At 41.1% G+C, this 24,441-nt stretch overlaps 3 protein-coding genes across 5 annotated transcripts; 2 read left to right on the forward strand and 1 right to left on the reverse strand.

The window, feature by feature from the left end:
• Nucleotides 1–8,808: 8,808 nt before the first annotated feature.
• Nucleotides 8,809–15,499, forward strand: LOC139927710 (bactericidal permeability-increasing protein-like). Of its 3 annotated transcripts, XM_071919950.2 has the most exons (17): nucleotides 8,854–8,943; nucleotides 9,415–9,437; nucleotides 10,809–10,916; nucleotides 11,043–11,157; nucleotides 11,305–11,436; nucleotides 11,526–11,681; nucleotides 11,846–11,909; nucleotides 12,392–12,452; nucleotides 12,558–12,649; nucleotides 12,840–13,016; nucleotides 13,106–13,165; nucleotides 13,258–13,425; nucleotides 13,548–13,615; nucleotides 13,705–13,747; nucleotides 13,842–13,905; nucleotides 14,060–14,136; nucleotides 14,318–15,499. In XM_071919950.2, the coding sequence occupies exons 3-17, from the start codon at nucleotides 10,814–10,816 to the stop codon at nucleotides 14,357–14,359; spliced, it is 1,422 nt and encodes a 473-aa protein (XP_071776051.1). In that variant the 5' UTR covers nucleotides 8,854–8,943; nucleotides 9,415–9,437; nucleotides 10,809–10,813; the 3' UTR covers nucleotides 14,360–15,499. The 3 variants fall into 3 exon arrangements, with proteins under 3 accessions (XP_071776050.1, XP_071776051.1, XP_071776049.1); XM_071919949.2 differs by lacking the exon at nucleotides 9,415–9,437 and having other exon boundaries at nucleotides 8,809–8,943; XM_071919948.2 differs by lacking the exon at nucleotides 8,854–8,943 and having other exon boundaries at nucleotides 9,045–9,437.
• cdk5rap1 (CDK5 regulatory subunit associated protein 1) lies at nucleotides 15,274–20,497 on the reverse strand. The gene is made up of 13 exons (XM_071919947.2): nucleotides 19,973–20,497; nucleotides 19,783–19,886; nucleotides 19,668–19,702; nucleotides 19,442–19,542; nucleotides 19,143–19,353; nucleotides 18,868–18,988; nucleotides 18,012–18,242; nucleotides 17,630–17,727; nucleotides 17,488–17,543; nucleotides 16,743–16,873; nucleotides 16,462–16,611; nucleotides 15,911–16,051; nucleotides 15,274–15,407 (listed from the first exon to the last, which is right to left on the reverse strand). The coding sequence occupies exons 1-13, from the start codon at nucleotides 20,262–20,264 to the stop codon at nucleotides 15,294–15,296; spliced, it is 1,785 nt and encodes a 594-aa protein (XP_071776048.2). The 5' UTR covers nucleotides 20,265–20,497; the 3' UTR covers nucleotides 15,274–15,293.
• A 1,472-nt stretch (nucleotides 20,498–21,969) lies between these two features.
• On the forward strand, nucleotides 21,970–24,364 carry ghrh (growth hormone releasing hormone). Its single transcript, XM_071919940.2, has 5 exons — nucleotides 21,970–22,058; nucleotides 23,056–23,160; nucleotides 23,441–23,545; nucleotides 23,654–23,783; nucleotides 24,341–24,364. The coding sequence occupies exons 1-5, from the start codon at nucleotides 21,979–21,981 to the stop codon at nucleotides 24,362–24,364; spliced, it is 444 nt and encodes a 147-aa protein (XP_071776041.2). The 5' UTR covers nucleotides 21,970–21,978.
• Nucleotides 24,365–24,441: the final 77 nt, after the last annotated feature.

Raw genomic sequence — 24,441 nt, forward strand, 5'->3', positions numbered from 1 at the left:
GTGATTAAATAATAATTGACCCACATGGCATGAATACATACAGATACATTTTAGATAAACTATGCATATATGCACTACACAAATCTACAATCAATACCAATATACATTAAAATACACTGAATAGAAGCATTGGCTTTTTCTGTGACTGCAGCTGAATAGAGATATCTGTTGCAGTGCAGGAACCCTGTGTACCATCAGGCCAGTAATACTGAGCAGAAATAGCCCAAGTCATGGATAATTAAAAGGCACACATTACAAGGTATTGGCTGACAATAGAGTGTGCAAGAAGCTGGAAAGTGACACAATGGCAAAGACAGCATGGGTAATAAATATTGATACTGCAATGTACAGCAGTCAATCGGGTCTTTGAGGGAGTGATGTTCTGCTTGCTAAAGATGCACTAGTCAAGATTTTGATATAAAAGTAAACCGGTCTTATTAGCCTAAATCAGAGAAGAACGTCCCATTCATCACAGATTCGCCCTGTATGCCCAAATGAAATTCTGGTGTGGTCACTGGCAGGAAATCTTCTCCACACACAGGAAATGGTGAATTCATTCAACATGAAAGTGAAATCCAAATTGTCTCCTAAGGCCAGATAACAGCAGTGAGCAGCGCTCCGTCCAGAGAAAGCTGGACTCACCAAACGTTAGATCTCCTCTCCCTTTGGTTCTTTTGGTGCAAAGCAATTAAAGACAGCGTTGGTGAACGTGAGCGCGCCGTGTGCAGTTTACTGACGTCACGTGACATAATTTCTGCGTATTGAAGTTCAAAGGGTTTACACTTACCAACGTGTGAAGTTGCCTGGCGCGGCTTTAAGAAGCTAGGCAACCTCTGGGAAGAAGGAGGAGGTGAGATGTGACAGTCAGAGTCCTATAAAGAGATTGATGATACTTTACCAGTGAGACATTTGACAGTTTCCCAATGTTTATCTACCATTCAGGTGATGGACAACTCAAGACTCAGGTCTAGCTTAAACAGTGGAAATAATAAATAATAATTCAATCATGAGAAATGTCAAATCAAAGAGGTTAATTACTGCCTGGTGAATCATGCAGTCAATCGAGCTTGTCTGAGAGACTGTAGCTGCGTCTTTCTGTCACTGAACAAGATTTTATATTAGTCAAATGGACAAACAGCAACTGTTGACCTGACACAATCCCATATTAGTCAGAGGGATTTTGTGTGATTTGCTTCAATTTGTGGTTTGAATTGACTTGAAACACCCAGCAACATATGGGTTACTTGTGATTAGACATTGAAAGAAAGACAATTTTTGCTGTTTCCAAATGAAAGGAGGGATGTGTTTGAGGCCATTCCGTCCTCGAGGAAAGAGTAATGAATTCGCCCACAGTGTGACCACAGGGTGCTTAAGCCATCTGTGTCATCCCATTACTTGACTGCCAAAGCATTTCCAATTTCCAATGCCCTTGGTTTACCTTTAGAATGCTTGAGTTCACGGCAATAAAAAAGTGCAAAAATAAATGGTACTTGGTGAGGTTGTAATATGACTAACACAAATGCCCAAATGCGTACGCCAACTCGCTTGTTTATCTGAACAGACTGACTTATGAACAGGTGAAAAAAAGATCGCCAGGATCCTTTTTCTAAATTCTACCTGATTTTTTTCTCCTGTTATCTGAATATATTGACTTGCTTGGTACGCTAACAGGGTAAAAGGTAACATATTATACTGTAGCAACCCTAGAAAGGCCCACCAGCTGCTCTCCTAATTGCTTGGGGAGTGTGAGTTCCTTGTTTTGCACCCAGTCCATGCTCAATCCTAGTTGGGTATGAAAATGACATAAAACAAGCCCCTCATGCATCTGTGGAGCACCTCCAGATTTGAAACCTTGATGATATCACAGGTTTGAGTCTTAGTTCATTTGACGTGCACTTTGGAAAAACTGTTCAGAATTGTTTTTGTACTTTCCTAGTCATATGAATAACGTAGGCAGGCAGCATAGTGCTGAGTTTTAGGTTAACTGGGGTCCTTCGGATGGTAAGGAAGAGACGCTCATTCTAATGTGATCATACAAAGCCAGAGACAGTGAGCATCAAAGATGTGTTTATGTGTGTGTGTGTGTGTGTGTGTGTGTGTGTGAGTGTGTGCATGTATGAGGTGCACTAAGGACAGGAAACCTACCTTGGAAAAGAGTACATATCTTTACAGATGCATTGAAATGGCTTGGATTAAGATAAAGAACAGCAACAGCGAAAATGGAAATGTAGGCCTACTTACTATAAGTCTGTGTTATTATAACTGCAATGCCTAAGGACTTTAAGAGTTTAATTATGCACCTTGCTGTGAACTAGTGAGACTTTATTACTGTAGTTATGAAGTTCTGCTGTAAAGACTCTTAAGTGGTGTAGCTGTGACATAATGAGCTGCACACACCGCTATCAGCGTCAGCTCAAGGTGTCTGCTCTTGTTTTTGTCGTCTCTCTTGCCCGGCGCACCGATTTTCTAGCTCGATTTTCTCAAAATGAAGATTCTCACATTTCTTCTGAAAGGACTTTAGACAAAAGTAGACACCTTGAACTAAAGCCGATAGCTGTGCTGTGAGTGTTAAGAGAGACTGCTGCACTTCACTATGCATTTACATAAAAAGCAATAGCAGGCGATAGGCATATGATGGATTAAAGCCTATAGTAACTGAAATATTCATCATGCATCCCTTGCTGATTTCAGTTGTCACATATCTCTCTCATTGTTAAGTTCTGCATAGCCTATATTACTGATGATATTTTCCTAATGGTTCCACTATTTTATACGGTACACAAGCTGATATTTTACATTTTTCTTATGTTTTGTTTATACGAACTTATATTTCTTTATATAGCATCTGTATGAAACAATGTATGCCCCTTCCCCATATTTCCCACCCACACAGTCTACTATTGTATTGCTTGGTTGTTTCATTTTTTCATATTTTTTTTACTGTTTCATTGCTTATTTTATATTCTACTGGAGTGCTTGTATTGTCTTTTGTTTCTTGCTGAAACCTGCTGCAATGACCTAATTTCCCCACGGAATCAATAAAGTTTCATCTTATCTGAAATTGTCTTGTCTTATATTATTTTATCATATCTTATACAATTATATCCATATGATCCTTAGCATATATATTTGTCTCTTCTATTAAAGTATTGATTTTGATGTGCCTCTTTTTATCTAATGAAGACAGATGCTAGAAATAATCTGTGTATTTGTTATGATGCTGTTATGGATTTAAAATGGACTCGATAGATGTAAGTTCCAGAACGGGACCCCCACCCCCCACCCCCCAAAAAATTGTTTAGAGCACCCTAAAAGTAGGTGCTGACCCACATTTAACAGCCGGAGATTGAATTCATATTTAACGTAATGATTCCACTGAGTAATTTGTTCTGATATTTGCTCTGTGTACCTCTATACTTAATTATCGTGGCATCATCAAAAGTGGGACATTTAAGATTTCCCTTACATTGAAACATTGAGAACCAAGACAAACCAACCCAAAAATTACACAATTATAGAAATGACACAACAAAACTAAAAATATACAAAGAAATGAACTGTGGTGGCAGCAGAAGCCGGAACTCCAGCAGGTCCGGGCCTCAAGAGTCTGATTTCTCTACTTGAAAACACTTGTCTCTGTTTGGATCATCTGGTTGAACATCCTACATGGGGAGCTAGACAGCTGGCTTGAATAATCGAGGTGGCATAGCAACAGTTGCTAGGCTGATAACCACCGTACAACCCCATTGGCCTATTCCGATTCCACTTTTAAATACCAGCATTTGACAGAAAGAGAATTATGCAGTCAGACAGCGACACTTTTTTTTAGTTTCTTCATCTGAGAAACACAAACCTCATTTTTCTTAGAAAGCCATGCTGACTTTAATGTTACATAAATACATTTTCTAAGGCGACAAGGTGGGCTAGAGGTTAGTGAGAGGTGCCTCAAACAAAAAGTCACAGGTTTGAGCCCTGCAACAACGCACATGTCCTCCTGTCCCAGTGTCTTTGAGCAAAAACCACTGAACCATTCCTGCTGGTTGGAAGTTCCTCTGGACTCAGGAGTCAACATGGACTGAGTGTGCCACCAGTCTCTGTCAGGTGTCGACATTCATGTGACACACACTAGTATTCTTACTTGCTTCCATTCATCAAAAACCCTCATTATAGACAACAATCACATGCAATTGATTTGACTCAAAAACTTATTTGTGTGACAGAAGCGACCTGTCAGCAGTAGTAGAAGTAGTAATAATTGAAGTCATAGAATTGGTATTAGTAGTAACAGCAGTAATAGTGGAAGCAGTAGGAGGAGGAGGAAGAAGAAAAGGAGTAGTCAGTTGTATCATGGCCCAAAATAATTGAATCCACAGAGCTCTGGACTGACAACACTGGCAAGATTATGGTGACTACCTACATATGTCACAGTTATTTATATAGTTGAAGTGAATGTTCAATGAGTATCCCTTTGTGTAATGATATTACCAAAAGTAATAGTAAAGTAGGACCCGTATAGGAAGACTTTTGTTGTTTAGTATTCAGTACTATAGCTATGCGGACGATACACAACTCTATCTCATTAATCAGTCAACTGTGTGAAAAATGCTAAATTGTGGACGTCACAAAGATTTCTACAATTGAACAAGGATAAAACAGAAATACTTGTCTTGGGTGCACAGGCTCAGAGACAGTGTGAGTCTGTGCTGACTCTGAGGAGCAGTGATCAGCTCAGAAATCTTGGGAGTTATCATGGATGCTGACCTGGTTTTTTTTAAGGTCACATCAATAGTATCACTGAGTCATCCTCCTTTCACTGGAAGAGTATTTCCGAAGTTTCCTATCTCAGTCCTACTTTGAAAAACTAGTACATGCAATGCCCTCTTTTCCTTCCTAAGGGGAAGAGTGGAAGAGTTCTGCAAAATGCTGCAGCCCATTTCTGACCGCATGACTCCAGTTCTCAAATGCCTCCGTTGGCTTCCTGTAAATTTCAGAATTGATTTCAAGATCTTACTCCTGGTCTACAAAGCTCTCAATGGCCTCGCACCACAATATATATTAAACATGCTTAATAGCTATGAGCCTAGCGGATCTCTCAGGTCATCCGGCTTTGGTCTCCTATGTATACCCCAAAAAAACTTAAGACCTAAATTATTAAGATATTTACTCAATGCACAGCAAGAATTAATGTATCTGTGTGTTGTACTGTGTGGTGCCTGGTTTTACCTTTTATGTATAACTTGGGGTGGTAGTAAATGTATGGATGGGGGAGTGCAATTTTTGTGTATGTTTTTATGTATATTGTGCATATTTTTGTGTATATTTTTATGTATGTTTATTGTGTAGTTTTTATGTGTAGCCTATAATTTTGAGGTTTTTTAATATAATCTGAATTTTCTGCTTTTGTTGTATTTTGCCTGTTCATTCTGTGAAAGCAATTGAGCTGCATTTGTAGGGAAGTGTGCTTGAACTATTGAACTGTAGCACTGTTTACACTGTGGGAGATAATAGTGTTATCATGAGTGAAACATATGATTAGGATTGTCATTATACACTGGGACCCCCCTGGAACCTCCTCAAGGACCCCTGAGGGTCCCTGCACCCCACTTTGAGAACCACCGTACTAAAGAGTGGGAAAGCAATCAGATGAATCCTCTTTCACCCCGTTTTGAACAAGCGTCGAGCAGGTAAGGAGACGCTGCTGTGTTTACTACTCGCCACTAGATGTCACTAGAGCTCATTAGCGGCATCAAGCTAGCCAGAGTTAGCCAGAATACCGGAAGTGACGTATGTGATTTCAAAATAAAAGCGGAAACGACACGTCTGTAAGTTTTGGGTTATACAGACCAACAAAAATCGTATCAAAATACTCAGTGAAATGACTACATTAAATATGAAATGAGACAATAGCTGCTAAATAGATAATGAAAAAAATAATGTATTGCATTATGGGCATTGTATTTCCTGATGAAAGAGAGGTAAAAACACAAACTATTTTAATCTGAAATGTGAACCAAAATCTGTGTGTGTGTGTGTAGGGTAGGGGTACCCAGGGGGAAAATAAGGGTCTGTACCCCTTATTTTAGGATTTAATTATATTAAATTATATACTGTATATATACATACATTATATATATATATACAAAAGGGAAAATCCACCAGATAATTGAAACAACTATCAATTAAACGGCCTAAATTAAAAAACAACCTAAAAAAGTGTCTTCCTAAGAGTCCACTTGAGATGGACCGTTTTAAAGTTGAGGCTTGGGTAAAAAAAAAATCTCTCTCTCTCTTTCTGTGGGAACTGAGCAGTGTTTCACAAGATGGGACATGTCCTTCGGCCCAATCGGTCTCTCCGACACCCAGCCAATTAGGAAATCATATTGCTGAGACCGGACTGGGACCCTCAGCCCATTATCCTCCTGCAGTCCTACAGCGGTGGATCAGCTGAACACGGAGGCTCCATTTCATTAGTCATTTTAACCTGAACCCGTCCACTTCCCCTTGGCACTCCCCCCCGGGGGAATCTGCCATCTTAAGTGCCGTTGCATTACTGTGATAAGTGAAGTTTCCAAGATCGACCCTTCGAGGGCCGAGAGACTGAGTCAACAACAATGTAGACTTCAGCAGCGCCTCTTGCCCAGAATGCTTTGTTATCGTTCATCATTCATTTCCTATGCATGAACCAACATGCCGGGACAAGCTTTTTTCAATATTGGTTGCATGTAATTTTCAATACTGAGGTCATTTTCTCAAAACACTTCATGCAGTTGGCACAACACTGTTCTATGTTGACCAAATTGTTAATGATTTTTCATTGCTTTCACACAAAAAAATGCATTTATGATTTACAGCTTTCAAAAACCATGAATGCAGGTCACAGTCAAAATGAATCACTGACAAAACATCCTTGAAAATACGGTTAAATTAATTGCCCATTTTTAACATGGTGGGCAATAGATACATATTTCTTTTCATGTGAAATCAAATACTAGTAAATTTAAATCTAGTAAATGTAAAAAAAACATACTGATAGAGTAAAACTCAGGAAAAAAAAGAGAAATTCAGAAACCAGAGACAAACAGTGACGCATAATTTACATTGCACTACATAGAGTACTGTAAAATCAAGTACTAGTACTAGTAGTATCGATTGGGAATCTCTATTGCACATGTGCAAACCCTTTTTGCACATGATCAATAAATTTCACATTTCATGTTTTGGGATGTTTTTGTTAAGATGGACCCAGCAAAAGGTAGAGGCTGTATTGTATTTCAGTACATTCATCAATGCCTTTACCACTACTGTCATCATGTCATTGTTTTTATGTACTTCCTGTACAGAAACCAACCTCCTGCGGGTTAGAGGGGAAACACCTTCAGTGCTGATTATGTACACATATGAACATGTAGCCAAAGGCAGACTAAAAATACAAATTTCTGCTGATTTTTTTCTTTCTAATCCTACGGTAAGACTGTTGTTGATGTTATTTTATCTTCCTCTACCACTTTGCTTTGTGTGTTTTGTGACGGCAAAGACTGGGATGTGAAGAATATAAAAAAGTAAAATACTCAAAGGTCTTTTTTTGCTCTGTTTCTCTTGTCTTGTTCTCCCCTTCGTTCTTTTGTGGTGTCAGTGTACAGTACCATGTAACAGAAAAAGAAACCATAAGATCTATAGCAAAAAGGTGCACTGCAGTATTGATAGCTGTACTTTGTATTGTCTGGGCAAAGTACTCTTGTTCATGAAATTAACCGTTTGTCAAACACAATTTTAGTGTTGTGCCGAAACGAATGACCTTAGTATTACAGTAAGAACTGCATGAAACCAATTGTGAAGAACTGCAGTTTGGCAGTTAGTGGACTTTTCAGTGTTGCCACAGTTCAATATGCTTCCTGTTAGCTTGCTCACTAAGTCAAATTTTTTTAGATAAAAAAAGGAGGGAAAAAAATAGACACAACTTAGAAATTTGGATCCGTCAAGAGAATCTCAAAGGTTTTTTTCTCTTGCCTCTCAGGGCTTCCATAGATACAGTTAATGCTGGTTTAGATGGTATAGACGTCTCCTCCATGTTCCCAAAGTAAAGAAATCCATCTAATGAGAAAGATCATTTTAATCTATTATACAGTTCCATAGCTGTTGTTGCAGAAGTGGATCGTCAAACAGACAGTTCAGTTTCTGGTGTACTTCCTTTCATATAGTTGTTGTTTGCTGATATAAAGAGGCTTCTGGGCTAGCTGCTGAGCGGATCAGGTCAAGCCTGTGGGGTCTACTGCCCCATTAACTGAATGTTGTTGAGATTGATTTTGAGGCTGGCCTTTTCCTCTTACACCCAAGCCAGCTTTCTACATACTGTAGGTGTTCAGTAGTACAAGGGAAAGGTACATGACATTGTGAGCATTGGGAAATGACCAAAACAGATTTTGAATGAACGGCTGCTTATTGTTCTACTGTACTATAAGCAGAAAAAATGCATCACACTATTGTTTTCCAATCTGTAAGAGCCATGAACCCTGAAAGGATTTTTCTCCAAGCAAAACTGACCACTGACTGCTGCTTGCACTGACACACAAAGATAAAACCTACTTTTTGAAATACCAATCTCAATTGTTTAAAAGCTGCTGCAGTTATCAGCAGAAACACGCCAGGAGACAAACATTCCCTGCCAAAGATAATGGATTAATTTCCCCAATCCCTCCTTGAATTTGTCTTTTTTTGATTTTGAGTGGATTATACCTTTAAGGGAGCAGAGCAATGAGGTATGCGTTGCTTGTCGCTTGCTTTATCTGGGATAGTCCCCGGTCCGCGTCTTGCGCGCCCTGATTGAGCAAAGTGAATTAGAGGCCATGTGTTCCTCCTCTTCCCCTTTCACTGTGCCTTGCTTCCAGCCAGGGTGACACACCAGGAGAAGAGAAACCTTCTGGCTCTGCCACACTGCTGCTCAAGGTAAGTAATGCATAGTCAGTGAATTGAGACTTTCTTCAGTTTGTTCTCAAAAGTCTCACCGCAATTTGCATTTTGCCATTCTGTCTTGTTAATGATAGTACAAACATTCAACACTAATACCTCATCATTTATGTGTAGCCATGGATTAAAGAAAAGATATTTAAATGCGTATGAATGGATCATTTTGTGCTAGGAAGACACTGAATTCTAATTTGTATGAAAAGGTTCTTAACAAGGGAAGATTGATGTTGACTGATGAAAGATTTGTGGAAGAGGCCCACTGACTCAGTGAAGTTACTGAAAACTGGCTTAACTTGTTCTTTAGTGGGAGGGGTTATGCTTTTATAGTTTTACTTTCATTGTGGTGTTAACTTCTTTTTTGTTGAAGATTGAGTGGAAATGTAGATACAAGAGCTTGAGACATGTACTATGAATATACAAAATATCAGGGACACTTAATCTTTTCATGAGGTACGCTGAAGAGGTGACTCCAGGTAAAAGCCTTTATTCCCTATTGATCTCCCTTATTAAATCTGTACCAATCACAAATGAAGAAGCAGACAATTTAGAGAAGGATTGAGATTGAGATGTGGATTGTGCAGAAGGGTCTGCAACTCAACATCAGGAAAACGTCCCTGATATGGTGTACATTCAGTGTATATGTTGCTAGTATTGGGGATGTACACTTATATTGTGTACATATTACTTCTTCGGTGATGTTTTTTATGGTCTCTTCGATAAGGAGCTGTTTTTTTACATATAGAATGTGTTTTTGAGAGCATGTCATGAGCGACATCTGATCCACATAGAAACTCCCGCAAAAGACAGCTTTTCATTGTTTCCACCCACAGTCACATGTGATTTATTAAGTCAGCCTATCTACTTTGTTCTTGGCTTCTGTGATCCAAACATGCAACATCCTAATATCCAAACAACCTCACCGGCAAAAACAACAAAGCACGGTATTGGAGATTCACTCTCAATTTGATTGATGGAGCTTTTGATGATGGACAAATAGTATGTGACAGCTAAGTCTGAGCTTTAAAGCCATAAAGGGTTTGTTTGCATTGTAAACACTGGATCTGTGTCTTGAGATACAATGATTTATGAATATTTCCATCTGTAAGTCAAGATTTATAACAAGCTATGGTGAGAAAAATACCTACTCAAGTTCAAAACGGACAAATAAATTCCGGAATGGGGCTTTAATCTCAGTTTAATTTAATAAAACTCCCGCTTGCCTGCTGACTTATCATGGGTCATGTGGCTTTATCTGCAGCGCTGACAGTCAGCTCTTTCACAGGCCTAAAGTTAATCAGGAATCCCCACCCCAAGGACTCGACTATCATGGTTTTTCAGGCTTCCATGGCCTTCATTGTTTAAAAAAAAGAATTGCTGAACTGTATGCAGAGCCTAACCTCTCAGATTATCTTGATCATGGAGAACACTTAAGAAGGGCATTCATTTATAAAATAAGAGGGACAATGCTCTGAGGAGAAGCCACTTAAGGATGTGATGTAATCCTCTTCTATGAATGAGGAAACTGCATGCAGCTCGATAAGGAAGTTATTGTCCATTGCAAAAAAATTGTGCCGTCATGTGACCGTGACGAAAGGTCAGGTGGTGAACTTTCTAAAATCTTCAACATGCAGTGCAGTGATATCAAGCACTGACCAGACTGAATAACTAATGTAATATTTCAAAACCTCTTCTCCTCTAAAATAGGAAGCCTCCATTCATTGTTACCCAATCTTTGCAGGTTAGCAAACAACTGAATCACGATAATCACTAGAGATCATGCCTGGTTTATGAAGATGTGACGTTCATAGCATTGATCAGATCTTGTCCTTTGTATGCCACAACAGTCAAGATGTTCCCATGGTGCTGGCTGGCTCTGGTGGCTTTCATCCCCATGACCTATAGCGCCAACCCTGGTGTAAAGGCCAAGCTAACAGAGAAAGGCCTTGAATATGGTAAGATTTGTGGCAAACTTATGAGTCCCTTATTCAGCTGAAAAACTTTCATTTCTCCAGGGCCAAACAAACAAAATGACACACAGGATTTGCTCATCCAACTTTCAATGCTTGCCTTTTTGTCAGGCAAACAGATAGGGATGGCATCGCTCCAGCAGAAACTCAAAACCATCAAGGTCCCAGATATGTCAGGGACAGAGAGAGTGGCTCCCATTGGCAAGGTCCAGTACAGTTTGACAAGGTAAGACCGCCGCGTAGTCACTGCTGTAATAAATTCTTTTGAGAACCGTTTGCCGTGTATAAAGGCTCTTCAGAGTTGAGCCACCGTTTACCTCTGTCATAACTACAGTTTTTTCAAGTACCCTTAACCTCATGTTGTATATTGCAGAATGCAAATAGTGAATCTGGGATTACCGAAGTCTGCGCTGACCCTGGTGCCGGGGACCGGTGTCAGCCTGTCTATCAGTAATGCCTTCATCAGTCTACATGGAGACTGGAGAGTCAAATACTTCAGAATTATGTGAGTGAATTGAAGTCACACAGGGGCAGATTGAAGTGGTCTCTGCCTTATGCATTTACTTTTGTGACTCTCCCTCTCTCTCTCAATAGAAAGGACAGCGGCTCTTTTGATTTGGGAATCAACGGACTCACCATCACTACAAGTATTTCCGTCAAGAGCGACGAGACGGGCCGACCGGTGGTCAGCAGCGTCAACTGTGCGGCCACTATAGGCAGTGCGAGCATCAAATTCCACGGTGGAGCCAGGTAAAACCAACCCTGCTATGCGCTGTAATGTCAAATGCATATCGGGAAATGGATTAGGAAGCGTGCGATGTGAATTTCCAGCTTTACATGTCATGTTTGACACCTTCAGCCGCCGACATACTTCCTTAAATGTTGCTATGCCTGTTTTTTTTCTTCTTCCTCAGCTGGTTATACAACCTCTTCAGTAACTTCATTGACAAGGCCTTGCGTAATGCACTGCAGAAACAGGTGAGGGCAAACGAGGTTTATTCACATGAATACTTTTTAGGTGATTACTCTTCCACTTTGGGTCCATAGATAATCAGGCAAACATGTAAGACAGGGGCAATTTTCACTTTAAGATAACTAAGTAACTAAGTAACAGGCAACCACATTCTTTCAGATGTGACAGAAATATATAAGGCCACAGTAACTTTATTTACTCCTCCTTCTGTTGGGGTAACATTACACCAAGATACACATCAGGGACGAAAGATTAGTGTAGGAAGTGGAGCATCAATTAAAGGAAGACAATTTCCTCTCCTGTTGTGTTCATCGATAAAAAATAAAGGGTTTGATTCCAAAATGCTATATATCCATTGTGGGAACTTTTTAGGCTTTGTTTTGTCCATGCCATCAATCAATGTCTAGCAGCAGGTGCCACCTTTTTCAAAAGGTCCTTTTGGAGCGAGAGCCTTCACTTAGTGCATCTCTGTTCTTTGACGTTGCAGATCTGCCCTCTGGTGGCCGATGCAGTGTCTGATATCAACCCTCACCTGAAAACCCTCAATGGTAAAACACAATGTTTATGGGAAACATATGTCTTGAATCTGTATGTTTGAAGATGTTTCATTGACGCTGAATATATGTGAATCAATTTCCGTCGTCCTGCTGCAGTTCTAGCCAAGGTGGACAAGTATGCAGAGATTGAATATTCCATGGTGTCGTCGCCCGTCATTTCAAAATCTTCCATAGATTTGAGCTTGAAGGTGAGGAGTCTGTCTCTATACATTTATACCCAGTCTGAAAAATCTTAAGGCTCAAACTAATGGGAGTTCAAACCAAGGAAACAGTCATTTGATTACAAAGTATGTCACATGCCATCTATGTGACTGTAATTCCTGTTTCTCTCTCTCCCCCGTCTCCCTCTTCCCCTTTCTCTCTTTCCGTGCTCTTTAGGGTGAATTTTACAACATTGGGCAGCATCAGGAGCCTCCGTTCTCCCCCGCGCCCTTCTCCCTGCCGCCCCAGGTCAACAACATGTTGTACATCGGCATGTCCGCCTTCACCACCAACTCCGCAGCCTTTGTCTACAACAAAGCTGGAGCTCTCAGCCTGTACATTACCGATGACATGGTGAGCTACATCCTTCTGATCCTTCATAAATCTACTTTCACAACAATGACACGCTGATCTAAAGAGACTTCTCCACTCCGTCCCGACAGATCCCGGCAAAATCTCCCATCCGGCTGAACACCAGAACATTCGGAGCCTTCATCCCACAGGTGATAGATAGGACCTCGTGTCCCGTTTATTTCAGAACAAGTATAAGTGTCCTCGGCAGCTCTTCAGCGGATGTCTCTGTGTGTTTTTCCAGATTGCCAAACGGTTCCCAGGTCTGATGATGAAACTGTTGGTGAAGACGGTGAAGAGCCCCGTCATGACCTTTGAAACCAACAACGTGACCATCCAGGCCACTGCCACAGTGATGGCCTACGCCATCCAGCCCAACACCACACTTTCCCCTCTCTTTTCCCTAAACATGGTATGTTACACAGACGCAGTAATGGGAAATTTGTAATGTTACAGTTTCAATTGAGTCATTCAAGTGTCTTGGGCAACCGATATTTGAATGAATTCTTCAGGTTCAACACATTGTCTCTATAGGATGCCAGTGTCAGCGCTCGAGTGTTTGTGAGTGGAACGAAGCTGGCCGGAGCTGTCACCCTGAACAAGTGAGTTACTGCAAAAAAGTGCTTGTTTATAGAAGAGAAAAATGGGGGCAAAGGTCCTTCATGGCACTAATTTTGCCTAATTTGCACAGGATGGATATGACCCTGGGGAAAAGTTACGTGGGAGATTTTCAGGTGAGAACCACATACTAAAATGAATCACGGTATGCAAAATGAATCTCGACCATGTTGAGGCGTGTCACCTTAACTAACCAGCTACACCCAACAGGTCGGATCCCTTGACAATATCTTCCAAATGGTCCTGAGAGTGGCAGTGATACCCAAAGTGAATGGTGAGCTCTTTATGTGCTTCTTTGCATTTTCAGTGTTGCATTTAGGCCTACGTATGCACAGAGTTGTCACATGACCTTGCTCCCCAATGTTTTCTGTTTGCCACATTGCTTTAATGTGACAAGTTGGTGTAAATGTGTGTGTTGTGCTTCGCAGCTCGGCTTGAGGAGGGATATCCACTTCCTACGATTGGAAAGATGAAGCTTGTGAACACTCAGCTTCAAGTCCTGAAGGTCAGAAACTCACTATTTTCTATAAAGCTGCATGTTATTTTAACTACTGTGTTTATAATAAGACAGGGACAGTCGTAAGAACTGAACTTGGTGGACAACACCTTAAATATCAAAATGATCAGCCGAGCCCATAACCTCCATCCTGTTAGTAACAGCTGCTGTGCCTTCTATTCCTCTCCAGGGCTATATGCTGATTGGGACAGACGTTCAGTTCACAGGATGAACGGCACTTTTGGAAGCTCCCAGGATCCATTTCGGCACTGGTGTAAGCCACCATGAAGAAACAATCACAGCCAGGGAACAACTATCTGACAGACTCGCAAATTATTCCTAAAGAGAACTGCAATACTGAAAGAACTGAAAGATACACAAGTATTACTTTTCCGGTAAGCCTAATGAATGCAGACCTCCAGGTTGTATTTTAAATGGGGGATATCACACCAGACCTTTATCCTTTTTGCCATTTTTATATTATTTTTCATTTTGTTACATCTGTAAAAATGAATTCAATTCAGGTTTTTTTTCCATGTAAACTGTCGTGTGTAGTGAACTATTCTTACCGAGTTATTGCAATCCTGAGGTAATAGGCTGCAGGACTGGGTATGTTGTCACCACAGTCATGTTTTTTAATAACATGCTCCTTGCAAAGCGGATCACAGCACCTTCTGCTGCTGACTTTAGGCTATTTCTCTCTAATAGAATCCTTCTATGCTATTGCATCAGTATTTCCGACTTTGTAGCTCACAGGGCAATTCTACAAATGTGCTGATACATGACCTTTTTACTACAGTTTGGAGAATCCCATACAATCTACAACAAAAACAACCAAATAGTTGTCAGTTTTTTCAGCAGTTGTTGTATAAGCAACACATTTCAATAATGTATTCATGTTTTCATACATCATACATAATCTTTCATCAGTTTTCAAGCTGCACACCACCATAGCAGTCCAGCATGCCTTTTGTATGGCTTAAGTCCCCATAATTACAGCCTCCACAAAACCTCAAATTTGCAAAAGTCAAAGAGGAGAAAAGAGGGTGGAGTGCCATTTTTTTTTTTTTCAAAATATAAGAGCCTGTTTCCTGTGGGTGTCACCCTTGTCTATCAGGTGCATGTTTCAATCACCTCAGTGTAGATAACAGGTTACAGCCTGTAGGTCAAGCTGAAGCCACGTGTCCGTCAAGCTGGTGACTGAGCAGGCTCTCACTGTGTGTCAGGGAGCTGTGGCTGAGGGCTCGGCCTCTCAGGCTCTGGGAGTTGGCTGACAATATCTATATGGGAAACAAGACAGAACACAAAAGCAGACACACAAAATGAAAGAATAAATGATTGAATGAATGAATAAACCTTTAAATGTACTGGATACCGCCTTAAAGCTCCAATCTGTGATTCCATTATAGTGATCTTTTGATTAAGAAGACTGGAGACAGGTTTTTCAAGCTGAAATGTATGATCTGACTTTTTTATTATAAGAGGTATACAGAGGCCAGTGTGTGACAGATGAGTGTTACATGAGCCTGTTAAAGGTTTGCGTACATTAGTAGTGTGTGTGTGTGGTTAAAACATCTGTATTTTAAATTGTGACTAGTAAAGACAGTTCCAAACTTGAGAAACATATTTTCCATCTCCATCTCAAAGTCAAACTGTTCAAGAGCAGAAGTGAATGTACCCAGTATTTGAAACAAATTGCTAAATGTGTCTTTAAGACCTCCGTATTCTCTGGAGATGGACCACTTTCACATTGTAATCATATGAACCAAAGGCCTACACCTACCTTCACCAGTACGTAGTCTCCAGGGCTGATGGGGGCAGAGTTAGAGTCTGCAGGCTGAACAGCAACATCCTCTTTGGGGAAAATCACCTTCACATTGCCTTCACTCCGCCCACACAGGTCCCTGGCAGATCTTTTACTTTCCTGCACAAAAATGTAAACCACTCAGAAATGTGCACTCTAGGGATCAGTGTTGTCTGGCAACGTGTTACTTTAATACAGTATAGTGTTACAGTACTATTACTTTTCCCAGTAACGAGTAGTGTGACAAATAACTATTTCAATTTCAGTAATAATTCTACAGGGAACAATCAAGAAAATAAGTGTTATCACCCCCTTCAAATATTAGATTGAAGCTAAATTACATGTAGTCTAACAACCTACTGCTCCCAGGGAGTAATCAATAAAGGTATATTATTACCTGTAAAATGAGTAATGAGTAATATATATAACATGTTTTGAGTAATGAGTGAACCCACCACTGCTCAGGAATAGATACTGAGCCCAGTGTGCTCATCTTCCAGCTGTACTAGTCATGTTTTGTTAGTACTCACTCCCTCCACTAGGACGAGCTGTGTGCTGCCGACGAGAGCGGCGTTGACCCTCGCAGCCTCTTCTCTGAATGCACCGATACACTCCTCCAACCTGCGCTGCTTCACCTCCGCTGGCACGTCGTCCTGCAGACTGTGGAAGGCGTGGGTTTTCTGGGGATGACAACCAGACGGAGACGGTGTTACCGAGACGTTTATGGGGTTATCGAAAAGAACATACATGTAGTCAATGGCCTTTGCTTTCACTCTGAAATCAATAAATTAGACAAAACGCGAGGACTCACTTTTCTCATACTGTAGGCAAAAAGGAATCCCACATTGTAGCCCACTTCTCTGATCAGAGACAGAGTCTGTTGGTGGTCGTCCTCCGTCTCACCACAGAAGCCTGAGATGAAGTCGCTGCTGAGGCTCACACCTGAGACACATAGTCAACCAGTCAAACCACACATTACCCTTTAAAAGAAAATACCAGTCAAATGTGCTTTTCACTCATTTCTGTCCTCAGACCTCCATCTTATATTATCAACAGGCATTTTCCATTGTGCAACTTGACTTTTGGGGTAATTGCCCCTTTAATGACAGATTAAGTAATGCTTGGTCAGACAGAGAAGTGCAAGCTAGCAGGGACGTTTTCATTTGATGAAGATTATTGATCAAATACATGTTTAAAGACATTAATCCTAGTGTAACCTCTATTGAAACAAGGAAACAAAAGCTGTGGGTATATAAAATATGGACATCGTTCAGTTTGTATAAATGGAATGCAGCTTCAGAGTGAAAAGGATGCCTGCAGCAGGATGTTTGATAGGTTTCAAACTGAATGAGATCCAACAGAAAGCAGAGGCAAACTTTTATTACATATTTAATGATTCATGCACTGAGTCACGCACTGTTCAGAAGTGGAGCAATGACAGAAATGAATGAAAGAAACTCAATATGACTGATGCTTCCCCTTAGGTTAGTCATTTCATCTTGCAATACCAAAACGTCTATTATACTGTAGCTTGAGTTCAGATTTGTATAGTCTACCTGGGATAATTCTCTTGATGTTCTCCACAAGGTCAAGGTAGGCCTCTCTTGTATAGCTGCAGATTGTGGAAAAGACATTTTATAAGAACATCTGCTCACAACATTTTAACAGGCTGTTCTACAAAAGTCCAACTTGTCTTACCCGCGGCGCATTGCTTTTAGGACCTGGCTGCTCCCACTCTGGGCTGGGAGGTGGATCTGCTTGCAAATGTTCCTTCGCTCCTCAATCAGCTGCAAAACCTGTACACGCAAACACACAGACTGCGTTGAGAATTAGCTACAGATACACACAGGGGGCGGGTCAGGGTTACATACAACATTGGTATCAACATTAGACTGTTCAAATAAAGTGTCACCCTTTGACCAAAAACTATGTCAAATATTGGATATGTATGAAACTGAGTGCTTTTTGCAAAATTCAAGACTGATCAGCAGCAGGCACGACTACAAGCTGTCCTGTAAACACAGACAAAGCACCACCATCAAACGCTTTACAATCATTCTTAAGTCAAAACCCAATGCACCTCATCAGGGAAATCCTTGGGATGAGGTGAAGTGAATCGGATCCTCATATCGGGATCGATGCGCGACACCCTGTCCAGCAGGTCGGAGAAGCGCAGGCCTCCCTGCTTAGTTCGGTAGATCGTCCTGAAGCCCCGGCTGAGCTGGGTGGGGTCCGATCCGCAGGACTGCGTCTCCGACGTGTCCCTGTAGCTGTTCACGTTCTGACCCAGCAGCGTCACCTCCTTCACACCCTGAGACCACACACGTGTACATGCACAACACACACACACACATACAAAGTCAGGGAGAGCTTGTTATTAGTGATGTACTGGAACTACTTTTTTACTGCTATTGATATTGATTCTGAGTACTAAACTTTAATTAGCAACTGATGCAGAGTATTGATCCAAGCTATTACATTTTCTGCACAGTATAGACTTAGTGTTAGTTTGGGGTCACTGCACAAAAACAAAAACAAAAAAAAAGCAGAAAATCAAGTCATTTTTCTATGACTTCTGACATATTCAACGGCTTTTGTCAAATTTCACTGATTAATTCCAGGTGTCATTCTTGTGATGACCTTAATGACGACAATGACTTGTTGTACCGGAGTTGGCATTGATGCACTGCAGCTGATCCAGACAGTTCACCCTGGCATTCTTATTGTGTTTATTCTGTGTATTTTGTTTCTGTAACACTTTATCAACATTTAATCTTTGTTTGCCCATTCTCTGCACCCATTGCATTAAGGTTCAGGGTGTCATTTTCAAATTCACTTATTGTTTTTATTGTTTCATAATGTGCGCATTGTGAAGCCCTTTGAGATTAAGGGCAATACCAATAAACTTAATTTGACTTGTTGGGGTTACAACTTGCCTGGTCAGACAGCATACGAACTTCCTCAAGGATGGAGCTCACGGGTCGACTCCTCTCTCTCCCTCGGGTGAAGGGAACAATGCAGTAGCTGCACATGTTGTCGCAGCCTCGCATGATGGACCTGCCGGGGCGATGGAAGCACACAAGGGGTCATCAGAGGTTACAACGTAATGACACGGCACTACTGTAGAGGATAAGATTCATGGGAGGTGAGTGTGGAGGATGAATAACTCCCTACAAAGCCATAGTAGGTGTGTAACGATCTACACACTCACACAAAAGCGCTGTATCCGTGAGGGGCGTGGTGGACGGGCATGATATCGGCGTAGGTCTCCTCTAACGACAGCAGCACGTTGCTCGCCTGTTGACCCCCGTGAGCTACAGCCAAGAGGCGGGGAAGGTCCCGGTACGCATCTGGGCCAGCCAGAACGTCCACCAGCTTCTCCCGCTCCAAAAGCTCCGTCTTTAGCCTCTTTGCCATGCAACCTGGCCAGACACAGACATAAACACACAATCATTCATAGCCATAGTAAGACGGTCAAATATGTGCACAAAAATCAGTGAAGCGACTTACCTAAAATCCCAATTTTCATTGGCGTGCGGCTCTTTAAGCGTTTCCTCTTCATGGCTGTGAGTTGCTGTAGTCTATTCCAAATTGTTTGTTCAGCTTTTTCTCTGGCAAAGTGCAGCATAGAGGTGTTTGCATTACTTTGTGTATTCTTAAAGAAAGATTGCATGGTCCTCTATGGGTTGTGTAAGTGCAAAAATGCACAATTGTCACAAAAATGTTTGTACCTTACCTTATAGAGCAAGTTACCAGAAGAACAACGTCTGCCTGTAAAAGCACAAGTAAAATGTAAACACAATAAACTGTGTTGAAATGAGAAATGCTAACTAGAATTTGTCTCCCTGTACCTCATGTAAGTCATTAGTGCGTTGATACCCCTTCTTCTGTAATATGGACCACGCTATCTCCGTGTCGTTGACATTCATTTGACATCCATAGGTTTCAAAACATACTGCAATAAGACAAAGGGGTTATATACGACCGTTTGGTATTGGCACAAAATAAAATGAGCCATGGCTTCCAGAAATGCAGACTAACCTTTCCTTGAATTCCCCATCTCTGAGTCCTCGGAAAGATATGCATGCCTGTCACTGTATCCCTCATTGGCAGCAGGGATTTTGTTAACTGAAACGCCTTTGACAAAATCGTGAAAACTTGGACCAGAGGTTAACTGAGTCTTGAACTTATCTAGCGTTGTGCTCCTGGTCTCTCGTGAAATGACACTAACGTTAGCTAACTTAGAGCAATAATAGCTGTGTTGTATACACCGTATACGTAACCACTGTTGGGGAATGAGAAACAAGGGTCTTAAAGTCCTAAGGCATTCCATATTTTATTCCATACAAACTAAGGCTTGATTAACCCTCCACTGGATTTAGCTAACTTGAGTTAGCTATCGAGTTAGCTATCGTTAGCAGTCCTCAGCATTCTTGTTTGCTCAGGCTGCAGTTCTCGGTCATAATGCTTTTTCCTTTTAGCGAAAATAGTTCGTCTTAATTTACTGTATGTAGGTAGGTTAACTAACGTTGACGATAATACTAAATGTCATTCAAGCACTCATGTGGGAATGGGAACCAAAGATAAGAAAGTGTCAAGATAGTTCACTTCCTATTCCAACTGATGGAAACCCGGAACAGCGTACAACAGTCAAAAAATACAATATTAATGAATAGTCATGAATAGTAACAAAACAATTTTTTACTAATGTAAAGACATGTCGAAGCCTAACGAGGCTAATACGTAGCTTACTAAGGGTATATCGGCAAAAAAAAAAAGATATTGCAAGCGAAAAGGGAAGTATGTAGGAGTGAAACGGCTAAACTTCTTGCATCGCCTAGATACCTTTGGGAACGTAAACAACTGTCCGTTAGCCAAACATGTCCCCCAGTACGTCCACCTTCTCGGCCCGTCTAGATACACCTCCTTCAAAAAGGGTTCCGGAAGCCAGCAGAAGCTGTGATGGGCCGTATGGTAGATACCCAGAGAAAATTTGTTTTATAAATTAGCTCAATACTCATTACTTAGCCGAACACTTATTGGTGAGAGATATGGTAAAATGTTTTTCGTTATGTCTACTAATCCAGTGGTTCCCAAACTATGGTCCGTGGACCAACCGGGGTCCCTGAGGGGGTTAGGGGGGGGCCAGCAAAATGAGAGCAAAATTGATCAGAGGTGTCACCCTCCACATGGTTATCACCCCATCTGTAGCATAGGCTGTACAGTTCTGTACCAAGTCATATCTAAGAGCAAAAATCTTCTCAGATAGAGTTCCTTAGCACAAAATCCTGTGAAATTAAGGTTCATGGACTAAAGTATCTGGGGGTCCTTGAAAAGAGATAATTTGGGAAACACAGTACTAATCTATTATTTTAGATTCACGACTTAGAAGAAATTGCATATGAATGTATGAGAGAGAGAGAGAGAGAGAAAGAGAGACAGAGAGACAGAGAGAGAGAGAGCGAGAGAGAGAGAGACCATACTGACACCTCAGCTGAAGAAAAGAGAACAATCATGTGTGATGTCACTGGGAGTTACAGGTTCAGTATAAACTGGCCATGCAGTGCAGAGAAGAGATACAAATTACAGTGTGTTCCAGCCTTGCTTCTGTCCAGTCCTACCCACCACACAGGGAGTCTGAGATGATTGAATGACTGAAGGAGGAACTGCAGCGACGCTCTGAATTCACACACAAATCAAGGTAAATGGATTATAACTCTGTCCATATCAATGTAATTGATATGGACTCTGTCGTATAAATGTAGCATACGACAGAGTTGCTTTGCATTGTGTTGTTTTGTTTGCCAATTTGACATCTAAGCTTTGATCATTTGTTTGATCAAGAGTTGAATTAGTACAATCATTTTTGGTGATATCCAACATAGTATATACAGTTTCTGCCTGCTGCAACTTCCATGCCCACTGCAGAGCTACAGTATCAGTTGAGGGGAAACTGTGGCTTCAGCATTTTTTTTTTTTTTTTTCTAATGTAATTTCTACTCTTGTCATTTATTCTAGCTGTCCATTGTTCCCCGGGACTAGCAGTCATGATGGAGAGAGCTGCACTGCTGCTGTTTTGCTGCCTGGTCATGTCTCTATCAGGCTCCCCACTCTACCCATCCATTAGGTAAGTCATGATAAGCTCATTCGCTCATAATTAATTAAAATTAAGGACATAATTAATACAGAATACTTCAGTGGAGTGATGGTTGAAAAAAAAAGTGGTTATAGAAAAATATAATTGAAATTCTTCATGTCCTGTTCATTTACCTTACTGATTTTTAGGAGTGCTTTTGAAGTTATTGAAATAAATATTGTTGATGACTGTTTAATTCAGCTGTTCAGATATGAATATTTGTGCAAAAATGTGATATACAATGGCATGGTTACCAGCAGAAATAATGAATGAATTGCTCGATGAAGTTTATTACTTTTAAGATAGGATTTGGATAGAAATCTGACCTGTATCGACACTAAAACTAAATACATTGAATAGATTATGTGTCATTCAATGTTGCTAGAAAGCCTTAACATGAGAAATGGATAACATGAACTTTCTCTGATGTCAGTTTTATCATGGACATGGACATGTTCAGCCTGAAATGACTGATATGCTTTACATGAGGCTGAATAGAGCATGAGGCGCTGCTGATAGACAATGACTTGATCCCAGTGTCAGGGCTGCCGGAGCCGCTGCACCCATGCTCACGGTGCACGGTGCTTCAAACCTTTCACGGGTCACCCCGCCCGTCGTGCCGTGGCCCTGCGCTCTTGTTATGCTAAGAAGGGTCAAGATGTCTGGATTAGTCACCGTGTTCCACTTACACAGCGCGCCGCACACAGCGTCCAGTGCCACATGCTATTTTGCGAGGGATAAAAGGAATAACAAGTGGACGTTTTTGCAGTTAGAACGAGGAATAACCGTCCACGTTGATCTATCAAAGCTATTTTTTTATTATTAGATTAGATTTATTATTACATTAGATTCTTATTAGATCATTTTCTATGTTTGGTCAATAATCAAATACATTTAAGCATCAATATGTGTGTAAATATTTAACTACAGCATTCCACAGTAAGCAACTAAGTGACTGATTTGTGTGTTGGGATGTGATATTTCTCAGGTTTGGCCAGCGAGACACATCCATCCTAATGACGTCCTCCATAGAGAATCCAGTGCAACAGCTAGAAGAGGACAGAAGTCCTCCCAGGGAGCAAGCTGAGCTACGGTCAGTGTCTCAGTATAATATGGGGCTATTGAAGATGGATAAGAATGGACAGTAACCAAATGTACCGTAACAAGAGATGAATAAATGCCATAATCTGATGTAGCCTGAAAGAGATCTCTAAAATGGCTTTTCTAATGATTTGGCTACCCAACCTACAATCACTGAGCATCTTGATGGCCTTTTTCCTCTCATCATACTGCAATTGACTTTTCCCTCAAAACTGTTCAAGAATATGTTGTGTAATAAATGTAAAGCGTTCTCGTCCACTGTCTGGTTTTAGCTCGGGACGACACGCAGACGCCATCTTCACTAACAGCTACAGGAAAGTCCTGGGCCAGATCTCCGCCAGAAAGTTCCTTCAGACCATCATGGGGAAACGGCTAGGGTAGGTAGTAGAAGAAGAGCGCTCTGTGTGGTTCGTCTCCGATCTTTGCAATTCCATCAGGAGCTGAATGCTGTGTGTGAAACAGAAATTGCTGGTGTTTTTCTGCAGAGATGAAAGCGAGAGCTATGTGAAACGTCAGTCGGACGTCTATGAAGGGACCTATAAAGAAGATCTTACATCCATCCGGAGGAAACCGAGATACAGGGGAGCGCATGGGGATGTCAAGAGGCCCAGGTCAGTAAATACCAGCACCAGAAAACCTCTAATAAACACACTATTCAGAAAGCTGTTGACACAAGTTTTTAAGCATAACTCTGCATAATGTTAGTCTTTCACTAATCCAAGTCTTTGGTCTTTACAGATTACTGAGTTGAGAATGGCGGACTGGACAAGCTGAAGACAGCCGGTGCTCCTAAACCACTCGACTTTTCAAAACCACCACTGCTTGTTTTCTTATACTTCCTCTGACCTCTTCTTTGCAGACGAAAATGATATTTTCCCATTAAAGCTGTGAAGAAAATCTACAGCTCAGCTCGTGACTGTGGAGACGATTATGCAGAAGAAGTTATGATGTTGCGGTTTTCTTTTCACAAAAATACTAGGAGTTGTCTTCCTCCTACTTAAAGAGCCACTTGATAATCTCACTAGTGAAATCTTGAATAACAATGCTTAAACCCAGTGATGGTGTAAGGGTAAAGACCCACCTCGAGACCCGATGCGCCCCTGCTGGTCTAGGATCAGATTCCACTAGAACCAAATCTCCTGCCTCTCCCAAACTTCTGTTTTCCCCCTCAGCTTTCCACTGTCTCTATTGATTGAAAAGGAATACTTAAGGGTGTTAATAGTCTCTTCAAAAAGTGCTCAGTGGTTTCATCATGCTTTCCCTTCACTACTAA

The sequence above is a fragment of the Centroberyx gerrardi genome, chromosome 5 (assembly GCF_048128805.1).
Source record: "Centroberyx gerrardi isolate f3 chromosome 5, fCenGer3.hap1.cur.20231027, whole genome shotgun sequence".
Lineage (NCBI taxonomy): Eukaryota > Metazoa > Chordata > Actinopteri > Beryciformes > Berycidae > Centroberyx > Centroberyx gerrardi.

Bases quoted from the DNA above. Each gene is read 5' to 3' on its own strand.
- LOC139927710 (XM_071919948.2), top strand. From the start codon at position 9,410: ATGAGGTACGCTGAAGAGGTGACTCCAG. The intron at 9,438-10,808 runs GTAAAAGCCTTT...ATGCCACAACAG, and splicing joins CGCTGAAGAGGTGACTCCAG to TCAAGATGTTCCCATGGTGC. The intron at 11,437-11,525 runs GTGAGTGAATTG...CTCTCTCAATAG, and splicing joins GTCAAATACTTCAGAATTAT to AAAGGACAGCGGCTCTTTTG.
- cdk5rap1 (XM_071919947.2), bottom strand. From the start codon at position 20,264: ATGGAATGCCTTAGGACTTTAAGACCCTTGTTTCTCATTCCCCAACAG. The intron at 18,989-19,142 runs GTGAGTGTGTAG...TCGCCCCGGCAG, and splicing joins CACGGATACAGCGCTTTTGT to GTCCATCATGCGAGGCTGCG. The intron at 16,612-16,742 runs GTGAGTCCTCGC...TGTCATCCCCAG, and splicing joins TTGCCTACAGTATGAGAAAA to AAAACCCACGCCTTCCACAG.
- ghrh (XM_071919940.2), top strand. From the start codon at position 21,979: ATGATGGAGAGAGCTGCACTGCTGCTGTTTTGCTGCCTGGTCATGTCT. The intron at 23,546-23,653 runs GTAGGTAGTAGA...GTTTTTCTGCAG, and splicing joins ATCATGGGGAAACGGCTAGG to AGATGAAAGCGAGAGCTATG. The intron at 23,784-24,340 runs GTAAATACCAGC...TTTCCCCCTCAG, and splicing joins ATGTCAAGAGGCCCAGGTCA to CTTTCCACTGTCTCTATTGA.